Below are 14,645 nucleotides of genomic sequence, written 5' to 3' on the forward strand. Positions count from 1 at the left end.
ACACATAACAAGGTGGGGTGAGGGAAAAGGACTGGCTGATTGATATAACTTTTTATACTCTTTCCCAAGACCAGGTCTCTCGGGGCAGGCATCCAGATTAGTGGGTGCAGGAAGTCTCTGGGTGTGAGAGTTGTGAGCTGCTGGCTGCTCACCTTGTTGGATTACTCATTGACAATGTTCCTGGAATTGTTTCTATTTCTCTTTTCCCACCCACCATTCATGAAGGAGCACAGTGCATTCACCCTCCTTTGTATATATAAGTCCTGAAGGGAAGTAGAGAAAACACTATTCTCAGGACCCAATTCCTGGCCAACTCCTGCCCCTGGGGTTGAACCTCTATTCCATTTCTGCACGGGAAACAGCCCTCTAGATTGCAAATGGATTTCATTGCTGGAGCCATTGGAGGTAAAAAGAAAGACAGAAAGAAAGAAAGGAAAAAGTGTTAAGAATAACACTTAAGAGAACAGTGTGTTAGGTAGAACCCTGGGCAGTATTTGCATGGAAAGTGGTGGATTTTGTGGAGAGAATTAAGATTCAAGGAGTTTACCTGATATTTCAGTTTGCCAAGACCCTTTGGGAAACCATCATGTCAAACAATTTGTTTGATGTTTGATTTAGAATCATATAATATAGAATGTCAGAGCTTAAAGGGGTCTGGAAAGCTCTCCCTCATCTTTTTCTCCTGGGTTTCCTGGGCTTCCTTCAAGTCCTAGCTAAAATCCCTTGTATAGGAAGCCTTTCCCAGTCTCTCTTGATTCTAGTGCCTTTCCACTGTTGGTTATTTCCAGTTTATCCTGTCTGTAGTTTGTTTGCACATAGTTGTTTGCATGTTGTCTCCCCAGTTAGACTGAGCTCCTTGAGAGCAGGGACTGTCGTTTGACTCTCTTTGTATTCTCAGCACATAGCACAGTGCGTAGCACATAGTTCGCATTTAATAAATGCTTATTAACTGACTTAGAAATACAGAACATAGAATGTCAGAACTAGAAGAGGTCTTGGATATAACAAAATATAGAATGCTAGAACTGGAATTTTGGAACTGGAAGGGGCCTTAGTGTCTGCAGATTTTACAGATCAAGGAACTGAGGTCAATAAGTGAGACAGTGGCATCATTTGTATAGAAAGAGTGTTGGATTGGGATCTAGGACACCTGGCCTCAAGCCTCTGCCACCAATTCAGTGTGTTCCCCTAGACAACTCACTTTTCTATGGGTTTCAGTTTTCTCTTCTATGGAATGAATAGGGTGGTTTGGCTAAGTGATCTCTAAGGTCCCTCCTAGCTCTAATTGTATATGAAAACATAAATCTCTATCACATACAGCCTGCTTAAGAACATAGGACATTTTTTTTTGTTTTTGTTTTTGTTTTGCTTAGGCAATGGGGGCTAAGTGACTTGCCCAATGTCACACAGCTAGTACGTGTCAATTGTCTGAGGCTGGATTTGAACTCAGGTCCTCCTGACTCCAAGGCCAGAACTCTATCTACTGCACCACCTAGCTGCCCCCACATATGACATTTAACATGTTAGTGCACACGCAGGCTTGTCTGTGTCCCATTCTGAACTTCCTTCTTCTTTCTTCTGGGAATTTTTTAATGTTTCATTGATTCTTCTTCTCTTCCTCCTTCTCTTCCTCTTCCTCATTCCCCACCACAGCTCTCCCCTTTTGAAAGCAAATGAAAGTCCTTCCAAGTAAAGAATGAGTGTAAATAAGCAAAACAAACCCACACATTGGTTATGTCTGAAAATGTAAGTCTTAACACCAAATCTATATCGTCTATCACCTCCTCTTTGCTAAGGGGTGAGAGGTCATATTTCGTCATCAGTATTCTGTACTCATGATTTGCTTCAATCAAGTTCTGAAGTCTTTCAAAGTTGTTTTTCTTTACATTATTGCGGCCACTGTAGATTGTGATTCTGATTTTGTTGACTTTACTCTGTATCAGTTCATACAGGTTTTCCCAGTTTTCTTTGAATCTGCATCTTTTGTCACTTCTTAAAGCACAATAATATCCTATTGCATTGATAAGCCATAATTTGTTCTACCATTCCACAGTTGATAGACACCCTATTGATTTCTAGTATTTTTGGCATAAGAAAAAATGCTATGGTTTTGTACATAGGGGCCCTTTGCCTCTTTCTTTGATATCTTTAAGGGGAACATGTCTAGTAATAGTATCACTGATTTCAAAGGACATGCAGAATTTAGTGAATTTTGAAGTATAGTTCCAAATTGCTTTCCAGAATGATTCAACCAATTCATAGATCTATCAACAGGACATTAGTGTGCCTATCCTCCCACAGGGCCTCTAGCAATTGGAATAGTATCTTTCTTGAATCCTACCACAGCTTGGTGGCCCAGTGGATAGAGTGCCAGGCCTGAAATCAGTAACACTCATCTCCCTGGGTTCAAATCTGACCTCAGACACTTAGTAGCTGGGCAAGTCACTTAGCCCTGTTTGCTTCAGTTCCTCATCTGTAAAATGAGCTGGAGAAGGAAATGGCAAACCACTCCAGTATCTTTGCCAAGAACACCCTAAAGAGGTCATGAAGAGTTGGACATGACTGAAACTACTGAAAAACAACAACAACCCATGTCTTCTATCCATAGCACCTCTCTATAACCTAGCTAAGTCAGGTAAATAAGAAAAAGACAGGCATATATATCCTTACTTCTCAAATACAAAAACTGAAGTGAAACTGGACTTCTTTAATAACAGAAATAGTAATTATGATGGTGATTATGATAATATCTGATATCTGACATATATATAATATATATTTATATGTATATATGTATGTGTGTATATATATATATATATAGTGCTTTACATTTTCCAAAGTGTTCTAGAGTCTACAAAGTACTTTCATATTTTTCTTTAATTTTATTCTTACAACAGTCCTGTGTAGAAGACGAGCTAGACCATTTGAAGAAGACCTAGGGATTTTAATAGATTGTTCAAAATGAATCAATAATTTGACATGGCAGTTAAAGAAAGCTAATGTAATTTGAGGCTACATTAATAGAAACATAATGTCCAAAATGAGAAAAGTGGTAGTCAGGCTGTTCTCTGCCCTGATCAAACCTAGGCTGGAGTTTCACATTTATTTTGGGGTATCATATTTGAGAAAAGACATTGCCAAGATAGAGTATATTTAAAGGAAGAGAGCAGGATGGTAAGGAGATCTCAAAAACCATGGCATATGAAGATAGGTTAAAGTAATTTGGGATGTTAAGCTGATAAAAGAGAAAACTAGAGGATATGATGTCTGTCTTCAAATGTGTGAAAGGCTATTAAGTGGAAGAGTGAATGGATTTACTCTATTTGGGGCCAGATAGTGGAACAATGACCACTGGAGAAAAATCACAGCAGGGATTTTTGCTCAGTAGAAGGGAAAATGTCCTAACAATAGGAGCTAGCCAACAATGAAATGGGTTGCTTCAAGAGATAATTAATCAAGTAGGCATTGATTAAGTACCAATTATGCATCAGGCATAGTACTAGGTTGTGGAGATCTGAAGACAAAAATGGAACAGTTCATGCCCTCCATGAGCTTCTATTTTGTTGCACCATAAACAGTAAGTTTTCTGTCACTTGAAATCTTCAAAAAAAAAAAAAAAAAAGAATCGGTGGATAATTACCTGTAAGGAATCTAAAGGAGAGTCTTACTTTGAGTAAATGTTGGGTTAGATTAGCTCTATGGTCTCTTCTGACTGAGTTTGTGTAATTCTATGACAGATGAGAAAATTGAGACCCAAAGAGATCACACAAAGGCCAAATTCTCAATCTGTCCAAAATATTGTGGTTGAGGGATTTCTGTACACCCCCCTTCACCCCCAATCTTTCCACCCCATGCTGTGGAAAGACCCATTGCAGAATTGTGATACAGAGGGTTAAAGATCAGAGTTGGGTAATATAGTTCAAAATTAATGCCAAATAGAGCTGCTAATCTTGTTCTGACAATTCTATTTTAAGCAAAAGAAATAGTGTTGTGTCAGGTCAATATTTGCCTTGTGAAATAGCAAATCAATTTTTTTTCAGGACATTGGGGTTTTTGGAGGAGGAGCCTCCCCAAAGAATGAGGGCAAAGGGCAATGATTCCAAATGTTGGTGATCTATGATCAGATGAGGGTATCAGTGGAAAGCTGGCAGGACGCGCCAGGGTGATGACAATGTGGTATAGTGAAATGATTTTGAATTAAGAAACCTAGCAGAGGAAAAGGTCCCTCATCCCAACTCTGCTAGTGACTCACTCTGTAACTTTGGACAAATCACTTTTTCACTCTCTGAGCCTCAGTTTAATCAGCTGTAAAAAGAGGGGGTTATACAATTCAGGCTTTAAGGTCTCTTTCCTGCACTAAAGTCTATTTGCTAAAAAAAAAAAAATAGTAAAATTTAAATGTGCCTTCAATATTATTCCTGGGAAAGTAGTCTGCCTCTGAGAAGTATTATGTCTCTAATACAGTGGGTTTTCCTCATCTCTATACTGTGTACCTAGGGTTCAGAGTTATTGAGAAAGGAGGAAAAATTATACTTCCTCCTATCAAAGGGGAAGATGGGATTCTCAATTGAAGTGATAGTGGAGTTTTAATTTGTTAATAAGGTGCTTTTGTCTGAGATGTGAACCACCTTTGAGAAATCAGAAGGGGAATTCCATTGACTGATGGCAAGTGCCACACTCCCAAGGTGACCTTTAAAAGACAGCTTATGAGTTAGGGGAGACCTCTGGGAGGGCCCAGGAAGAGATTTCTTTCTCCTCTTCCCACTAGCCATGGCCTCTATCAGCAATTTGAGTGCTCCCTCCCCAGCTCAAAAGTTCATCAGTTTGAGAGAATTGGAAGTGTTGTTGAGGGAGTAAAGATACCTACTACATGCAGAAACAGATACAGAAAAGCAGTCATTGCAGGGAGGAAAGAGCTTTGAACAATGAGATGGTGGCAGCAGCAAAAAGAGATGGCTATGGACTCAAGAGAAAGACAGGCCTGGCAATTAAGCCATGGAGAGGAGTATGTATAACCTGGGAGACCAGCTAAGCAAACTGTCGGGCAGAGTTGTTGAGTATAAGGGAAAGTTTCTAGAGGACTCTACAAAAAGAAAAAGGACTTTTATGTTCTGCAAAACCGGTAGTTGTGAGCTGCCTTGAACATATCTGTTTCTATTACCATTATATTTTAAGTTTGTGCCTGTTTTTCCTAGAATGCAATGTGTATTTCTGTAAGAGTGCACCCCAGGTTTTGGGGAAGGGGAGATGTTTTGTAGCTACTGTTTTCACTATGCTCTCTTAGTAAGTAAATGCCTTTGCTAAGAGCTAAATGTGTCAGCTGGCTGACTGTTTAAAAAGAAGCACATTGGTAAGGGCTTGTGAGCTATAGTACATATCACCAGGATTATCCCTAGAACCTCAGATCATCCTCTGGGTTTCTAATCTGTAAAGGTGATAGCCTAATTTGGGGGAGTAGTCCAATGGAGTGTTATACCTCAATACTTGAGAGGGACTATGATTTTATCAGTGTATACACTTCTTTCATGACTGAAGGTCATAGCCCCTCCATGTCATTTTAGACAGTCTTTGTGAATTGTGACCCTAAATTTTCATGATCTAGTAGACAACTCTATTGTGTTAGGCCTTTCTGAACTTTGTCAGGTTTTAAAATTTTCCATTCATACTTTCATGTCTCTGGGCTGGTCCTCAGAGGACAGACATAAAGTCTGAGTCTGGACCCATACTTGAAGCCTTTCTAACTCGGTAGGAATTTCCAGAGTTTGTGCTCCACTGACATGCCCTTAAGAATCTTGATACACATTAGCACCACAGTGATGTGTCAGAAGAGGATACCAATGGAATCAGGAGAAGGAATTACCATAGAGTTGTAATCTGTGACCCAAAACTTAAAGCTCTGGATTTACACAGACTAGGTCCCTTTCTCCTTCCCTTCTCCCTTTCCTTTTCCCTTCCCTTCCCTTCTCTTTCTTTATCTTTTCACTACTTTTTTTCCTTCTTTCTTTTTTCTCTCTCTTATTTCCTTCCTTCCTTTTTCTTTCCTTCCTTCTTTCCTCCCTTCCTTCCTCTCTTCCTTCTTTTCCTTCCCTTTTCCCTTCCTCCCCCCACTTTTTTCCTCCTTCTTTTAAAGGCCAAGCACCAAGTAACTGTGAATCATCCCTCTTAATTCAGAGAGGCAGCATATCTCAATGAATACCCTCCTACATGGAACATTTCTTGATCTCTTTCCTTACCAAGAAGTTGTCATTCCCTTCTGTGTACACCTAGAGTACTTTCTTTATATCTCTCTTGTGAGCCTAATAATAAAAAAAAATGGTGACAACTCATATTCATATAGCATTTTAAGGTTCACATAGCACTTTCCTTAAGGCTGCTCAGTAAAGTAGATAATGTATCATCATCATCATCATCATTTGAACCTCACAACAACCCTGGTGAGGTAGATACTATTATTATCCCCATTTTACAGATGAGGAAACAGGCAAACAAGGGTTATGTGACTTGCCCTAGGGAACACACTAGTAAGTGTCTGAGGTCAGATTTGAACTCAGGTGTTCCTGACTCCAGGCCTGGCACACTATCCACTGTACCACCTAACTTGTTGTGGCTCAGCTGTTGTCCTGGATTTTCCCCCTCTATCTTCCCTAGTGCCGTTTGGCCCTCAGTCTGGAGTGCCGTGCCTGTGTTCCTCTGGCAGTCTTATGTGGCCTATAATTGGCTTCCATACTACTTGGAAACCAGGACACGAGAGGTTGGAGTGGTGATGATATATCTTACACATCCAACCTAGGAAGGTGGGAGGGAGGAGGGTGTCAGAACTGAACTGAACCATTGAGGAAGATTCCCTAGAATAGAGCATCTTCATGATAGACTGTGATAGGGGCCTCTAATTCTTTGGGAGTCCTCACATCTCTCTGGCCTCTTTAATAAATTCCTCTAAGGCAGTTAATAGGCTAAGGAATGATGTGCCATTCATCTGCAACATTTCTGTTTCTTTCAGGTGTCTGTGGCGTTGCTGTGGGTTACCCCCTGGACACAGTGAAGGTACTTTGATTCTTGCCCTGCAGTTACCATTGCCCCTTCCTCTTTACTTCTCTTCCCCTTTCCCTCTCTATCTTCAACACATTTGTCTCAATAATAATCACCATTACTAACTTACAGGCATAGAATTGTGGGATTTAGAACTAAAAAGAACCTTAGAGATCATCAAACTCCACCCCTTCATTTTATAGAGGAAAAAAAAACCTGAGGCTCATAGACATGAAGTGGTCTGACCAACATCTGTCAAGTAATAAAGATCAGAGCTAAGAGTCCGGCCCATGTTTATGAAACCTTTTCTATTTGCCAATTGTGTCAGTTGGTTGACTATTTAAAAAGAAGCACATCAATGGGGGCTTGTAAGCTATAGTACAGCTCACCAGAGTTACTCCTAGACCCTAAGGTGGAAGCTATCCTCTGGGTTTCCAACCTGTAAGAGTGACTGCTTCACTGAGGAGAATGATCCAATGGGGATGTTGCACTTCAGTACCTCAGAGGGACTTTGATTTCATCAGGGTACTCTAGTACTCTTCCCAGTTTGATCCTCTGAGTACTCTATCACCTCCCTTCAATTCTTAACATTAGTTTTAATTCACTTGTTAAGCCTAGCCCCTAAACCAACTCATTTATAAAATTATGGGATCTCAGAGCTAGATGAGACTTTAGAGTGGCAGAAGAAGGTCTACTCGCCCCTCATTCTTCTCCCTGTCCCCCAGAGTCATTCATTCAGCCTTGGCTTGAACACTTTCAGGGATTGGAAGGTCATTATCTGATTATTATGGAGTTCTTCCTTCTACTGAGCTGAAGTCAACCTTCTTGTAGTTTATACCCATTGTCCCTAGCTATGACTTCTTGAAAATTTCAGAGCCAGTCTATTCTCTTTGTTACTTCAGTCTTTCAGATAGTTGAAGACGGCTTCCAGTTTGTTTAAGTCATCACTTCTCTAGGCTAAACATAGGATTATAGATTTAGAGCTGGAAGGGACCTTAGAAGTCATTCAGTCCAAGCCTCTTATTTTACAAATGAGGAAACTGAGGCTCAGAGAGGTTAAGTGATATGCCCAGGGTGACACCCTGGGTATGTGTCTAGGGTGGAATTTAAACCTAGGTCTTCCTGACTCTGTCCAGCACTCCATGCACAATCCTGCCTCCATCTCCGGTTCTGCCAACCAATGCTAAGAAGACATGATTTCTAGTCTCCTCACAGTCTTGGTTACCCTCTGGATATGGTCTGTTTTGATAATGACCTCAATAAAATGTATCACCTTGATCTGTACATAATATACCAGGTCTGGCTGGGAACTGTGGAAATTTCTAGCCTTTAAAAATTACTTTCTCAGAATTGAAAATATAATAACATTGAATTAAAGAGTTACTATTTCTTTTATATGCCTTGTTTGTGGGTTACAATAACACTAATAATAATGATAACTAGCATTTTATAGCACTTAATGATTTTGAAAGTATTTTACATATATTATCTCATTTTATCTAACTGATGGGATGTCATTTCACTCTCCAAGACTTTTAGTCTCTTCCATGATTCTCTTCTCACATTCCTGCCTATCTTCTATCCTAAAATCCCTGGTACCTCTATAATTTCCTGACCCTCTATTTCTCTTCTCCTGGTTTTACTGATTTGGAAACAGAACTTAGAGGATACCGTGGGGTGACCCCTTAAGTCCTGAGAATTCTTGTAATTGCTTCTTTGAGTCTGGCCAAGCTCTAAATCATTTTCTTCTTTACAGGTCAGAATCCAAACTGAAAAGAAGTATACTAGCATCTGGAACTGTATTCGAGAACTGTACAAAGCAGAAAAGGTAAGTCTACGCCCTTGGTTAGTATAAACATTTCATTTAGGAGTTCGTTTCAGCCAGAGGGCAAACATCAGTATCATTTGGGAAGGATACTGCCTTCTAACTTCCTCCATCTCCTGACCAAAGGGTAGTTTGCCAAGTTCATTTTAAAATTCAAATGAATTAGGTTTGGATGGGTATAGTTTTGAAGTGATTTTTCCTTCTGAGAGGAATAATAATAGCAGTGACATAGAGATGGTTCAGTGGATAGAGTGCAGGGCCTGCGGTCAGTGAGACCTGAGTTCAAATCCAGCCTCAGACACTTACTAGCTGTGTGACCCTGGCCAAGTATTTAACCTCTATCTGTCTTAATCCACTGGAGAAGGAAATGGCAAACCACTCCAGAATCTTTGCCAAGAAAACCCCACAGACAGTATCAGCATACAAGAGTCTATGGGGTCACAGAGTTGGACACGACTAAGTGACTAAACAACAACAGATTAAGTAAATTATCCCATTTGATCCTCAGGAGAACCATGTATGCTCTTATTATTCCCATTTTTCAGATGGAGAAACTGAAGCCCAGAGAACCCAGGGTCACACAACCAATAAGTGACTGAGATGGGATTCAGTTTCAGGTCTTCCTGAATCCAAGCTTAGTACTCTAACCAGTCAGCCATGCTACCTCTCTAAAGTCAATTCAGTTCAGAGAATTGTAGAGTTAAGAGCCTTATCCATCATCCCATTCAACCTCCCAATCAAAGGAGTACTTTGGGGCCTCAGCCTCTACATCAGCCCTTCCACTAATGGGCATTTACTATTTAATGAAGCCTGCTTTCTTTCCTTCATTTGGATCACTTACATTTCTGGAGCACAGACTGTGGCTAAGGCCTAGAGCTAAATGCTGTAGGAGGAGCAGTCGATTCCATTGTTATCCAGTTCTAGTTGGGGCAAAGTTATTTTTAATCATTCATTGGATAAGTATTTATTAAGCACCTGCTGTGTACCAGGCACTGAACTAAGCACTGGGGATATAGAAAGAGGTAAAAGACAGTCCCTGTGCATGAGGAGTTTACAATACGATGGGGGAGAAAACAAGCAAACTGGTTTCCTCACCTGCACGTTCACTATACTAACAAAATCAGAGGTACAGTCCCTGTCCCTACGGTAATAATAACCTGCTGTTTGTACTACATCCCAGTTTTGTCTTCGGTTATTCCTTCTATTGAGTTATCTTATTAAGCACTTACCGGGTGCTGGGGCCTTGTGCTTGGCTAAGCTGTGGAGGAGGCAGGAGAATGACATTTGGTGCCTGTCCTCAGAAAGTCAGGTGTGAGGACACGTTGATTCAAAGAAAAGCCAGAGGGCAATAAGACATAGCATGGTATGGTGTGGTGTCTCCCCTGTTTGATTGTAAGCTCCTAGGGACTGCTTTTTTTTTTTTTTAGGCAATTGGAGTTAAATGACTTGCCCAGGGTCACACAGCTAATGTCAAGTGTTTGGTCTGAGGCTGGATTTGAACTCAGGTCCTCCTGACTTCAGGGCCAGTGCTGTATCCACTGAGCCACCTAGCTGCCCTCTAGGGACTGCCTTTTGCCTCTTTTTGTATCCCTAGTGCTTAGCACAGTACCTGATGCATAATAGGCACTAATAAATGTTTTTATTGATTGATGGATTGATAAGAATAAGAATTGATGTTGGAGGTACAGACATTAAATGCTCTTAGAGGTTAGTCAAAGGAAAAGTCCTAATGGGCTAAGCAAAGTCAGGAAAGGCTTCCTGAAAGAGGTTTCACTTGGTAACTAGAAATTCCAAACCAGGAAGTTAGACTATAGCTGATGCCATTCTCTTTTCTAATACTCTCTCAATCTCCCTTTTTTTCTCTTTCTGCTTATTCCTTGGCCCCAGCTCTCTGGGTTCTACAGGGGGCTCTCCCTGCCTGTGTGCACAGTATCTCTGGTCTCCTCGGTCTCCTTCGGCACCTATCAGCATTGCCTTTCTCGCATCTGCAAGCTCAAGTATGGCAGCTTGGACGTGAAGCCTTCCAAAATGGACATCACCCTTTCGGGATGTGCCTCTGGCATTGTCAGGGTAAGGGAGGAAACCACTGGCCCTCTGTTCTCAGGAATCCTAGTTAAATAAATCCATGGGGCTTCAGAGTCCTACAACAAAGGATCCCACTGGTATTTGTAGCTTCTAGCAAGCAATGAGGTCATGGGATCATAGAATGTCAGACCTGGAAAGGGCCTTAAAGACCAACCTTGTTTACTCTCTCATTATACAGGTGAGAAAACTGAGGTTCAGGGAAGGAAAATCTGAGGTCACCCCACCCCCCAGAATTAGTGATAGGATTAGTGATAGGGTTTGGATTGGATCATCAGCTGCCTGCCTGACTCCTAGTCCAATGCTCTACTTTAGTAAAGCACAAATTTTCATGAAGTAGGAGGTGGGGTAGATGACCTTTAAGGTCCTTTCCAATGTTGTCTATGACCTTTCATCCACCCAGGGAATAAAAAGTTTTTAATAAATTACTTTCCTCACAACACCCCATGGGAAGTAGAAAGTACAAGTATTATTCTCCCCATTTTTCTAAAGAAAAAAACTGAAGTTCAGAGCGTCCAGTGGATTTGCCTAAGGTTAGGTTAGTTACACAGCTAGCAAGTGTAAGAGGCAGTGTGTTAGCCCAGGTTTTCCTGATTTCCAGCCCAGGGCTTTTCATCATTAGCCTGGGCTTTAAGAAGTGGCTCTAAGAAGAGGAATTGGGTGTGGTGGAGGAGTGGAGTGGGCCTTTTCACTGTGCTTTCAGAAGCTGCTCACTTTTGGAATGACCTGCCCATTTAAAGGCTTCTAGAATAAACTTTGGCAGGCCTTGAGCTGAGAGGTTGGAGGTCCCCAGGCTGCTGTCATGCTGAGTGACACTGCCTTTAAATATGTCTCTGGTGTATGATCTGGGGCAAAGTCAATTAACTTCTCTGAGAATCCTTTGAAAATGGGCATATTATGAGAACGTTCACGTGACAGCAGTGTGGGGAAGATAATGACAGCAACCATTTCTATGATGCTTTTAGAGTTTACAAAATGCTTTCCTCAAAAACCCTGTGAGACAGAGAATTTAAAAAGCAATTTTTTTAAATGAACAAAAATCTGTTTTCTATGCCAACAACTTCCCCTCATTGGGAAAAAGATAAAAAGAAAAAACTCTTGTAACAAATGTGCTTAATTCCTCAAAATAAATTCCTGCATTGCATATGTTCAAAAAATGCGTGTGTGTGTGTGTGTGTGTGTGTGTGTGTGTGTGATTGTGAGATAGGGTTTTTGTGCAAGCATTTTTATTTCCATTTTACAGGTGAGGAAACTGAAGCTAAGAGGTTAAATGACTTATTCAGGGTCACTCAGCTATTAAGAGTCAGATCCTGGATTTGAACTCAGGACTCCTCTGACTCCAAATCCAGCATTCTTTTCACTGCACCCCAATGATACAGCAATAGTTTTATTCTTGGCCTTTTCCTTTGATTTCCCAGGTCACACTGACATCCCCTACAGAAGTGGCCAAAATCCGATTGCAGACACAGAAACAGCGTCCCTCAATAACTTCTTCATCTCCCAGTGATCTCCTTCCTCCACCCAAGTACCAAGGTCCCCTGCACTGCTTGAAGACTGTGGCCAAGGAGGAAGGCTTGGGAGGCCTCTACAAGGGCAGCTTGGCATTGATGTTCCGGGACTGCAATTCCTTTGCCACCTACTTCCTCTCCTACTCCATCATCTGCGAGTGGCTCACTCCCGCCGGGCAGAGTCGGCCAGGTAAGCCTAACACTCATTCAACAAAGATTCTGGTGACAGAAAAACAAATCATCCATGGCCTCAAGGAGTTTAAACTTTGGGGGCAATAGTGACAGTAGCTAGCATTTACATATTGCTTTAAGGTTTGCAAAGTGATTGCAAATCTTATCTCATTTTATCCTCACAACCTGGGAAGCAGGTGCTGTGATTATCTCCACTTTACTGATCAAGAAACTGAGACTGACAGAGGTTAAGTGATTTGCCCAGGGTCACATAGTGTCTGAGGCTGGATTTGAACTCAGGCTTTTCCTGACTCCAGGTCCAGTGATCTATCTATGTCACCTAGCAGTAACAAGTTGAGGCTTAAAGAAGGGCTTCAGTTATGAGGTAGTAACTAAGCTAAACCTTGAAGGGAGCTAAGAATTTCAAAAGTGGGAGTATGGAGGGAAAGCCTTTCCAGACATGGAGGAGAAGTATTTGTAAAAGCACAAGGCCATAGAACTCTAAACAGGTCAGTCTGGATGGAATGTAGAATGAATGAAGGGGGAGTATAGGAAATAAGTGTGGAAAAGCAGACATCAGCCAGAGTGTGGAGGGCTTTAAATGCTAGGCTAAGGAGCCTGAGTTTTATTCTACACACCGTAGGAAACCACCAAGGATTTCTGATGAGAGGAGTGTGTGACATAGTCAACTTTGTGCCTTAGGAAGATTATTTTGGTAATGATGGTAGCTGAATGGGGAAAGGAGAGACTAGAAAGTGACAGACCAATTAGAAGGCTATTGTAATCATCCAGGTGATGAGGCTTTGACCTAGAACAGTTCCCTTCTCTGTAAAATGAATGTGGTGCTGAGTGCCTTTTCTGTCTCTCCTTTGCAGACATCCTGGGTGTGCTCTTGTCTGGGGGCTGCGCTGGTGCTCTGGCCTGGGCTGTGGCCACTCCCATGGATGTGATCAAGTCTCGTCTTCAGGCTGATGGACTGGGCCAGCAAAGGTACCGAGGATTCATTCACTGTGTCACACAAAGTGTGAAGGAAGAAGGAGTGAGGGTCTTGTTTAAAGGACTAGCTCTGAACTGTTGTCGAGCCTTCCCTGTGAACATGGTGGTTTTTGTCTCCTACGAAGCGGTCCTGAAACTCACCCGGGGTTTCACGACATAATTGACTTCTTTCATCATACCCCATATGAAGATGGCTCCATTTGTGGATGCAAACCAAGCTGGGGTTAGAGGCCTGGGGTGAAACTGAATTGAATTCCAGACTTTTGGACCCAGGGTTATAGGTCTCTAGCAACAATATCTCATTCTAACAGCCATTGGCTATGGGGACTGGAGGACCCAAATCGGGGCCTCTGAGGTGAATGTTCAGGAGTTGAACAGGCAGCTTGCCATTCCCCACTTCCTCTTGGGGTCTCAGTATTGCTCCTTGGTTAGGCTCTACCTCCCTACCAGTGACTGATTCAGAGACTGAGTCTAGCCCAAAGTGGGCTATTAGGTCACAGGTCACAAAATGAGTTTCTCCACGTTTACCTTCTTAGAACAGGCAGCTCTCTTTCCCCTGTGACTTCAGCACTGCTGTTCATAGGGCCTGCCTACCTCACCCACCTCTTAAAAAGCTTCTGAGAAGGACAGACGGCCTGGTTCTTCAGCAGGTCCATAGTGTTAACATGTCATACTTTCAGATGCTTTTTGTAAATGTTGTGAGTGTAACCTTTCAGATGTTTTAGACTTCATATAAATAAAAAATGCTTTGGATGGCTTTCATTTTGAGTCTTAGTATATTAGGAAAAGTAAGAATGCTAAAATTGGAGTCAAGAAGACCTGAATTCAAATATTGACTCAGATACTTACTAGCTGTGTGACCCTAAGCAAGTCATTTAGCCTCTCTAAGCCTCAGTTTCCTCATCTGTAAAATGGGGACTAATAATAGCATCTACTGGGTGTGCTATTCTCTGGTGGCTTCTTGCAATTGCGGTTTTTTTTTGTTTGTTTTTTTGGTTTTTTTGGCTAGGCAATGGGGTTAAGTGACACACAGG

General features: G+C 41.6%; 1 protein-coding gene across 1 annotated transcript; it reads left to right on the top strand.

Moving 5' to 3' along the window:
• Positions 1-305: 305 nt before the first annotated feature.
• SLC25A47 (solute carrier family 25 member 47) lies at positions 306-14,340 on the top strand. Its single transcript, XM_027849287.1, has 6 exons — positions 306-405; positions 7,001-7,044; positions 8,786-8,857; positions 10,742-10,924; positions 12,355-12,634; positions 13,491-14,340. The coding sequence occupies exons 1-6, from the start codon at positions 378-380 to the stop codon at positions 13,769-13,771; spliced, it is 888 nt and encodes a 295-aa protein (XP_027705088.1). The 5' UTR covers positions 306-377; the 3' UTR covers positions 13,772-14,340.
• Positions 14,341-14,645: the final 305 nt, after the last annotated feature.

The sequence above is a fragment of the Vombatus ursinus genome, unplaced genomic scaffold, assembly GCF_900497805.2.
Source record: "Vombatus ursinus unplaced genomic scaffold, bare-nosed wombat genome assembly UNPS02007284.1, whole genome shotgun sequence".
Classification (NCBI taxonomy): Eukaryota; Metazoa; Chordata; class Mammalia; order Diprotodontia; family Vombatidae; genus Vombatus; species Vombatus ursinus.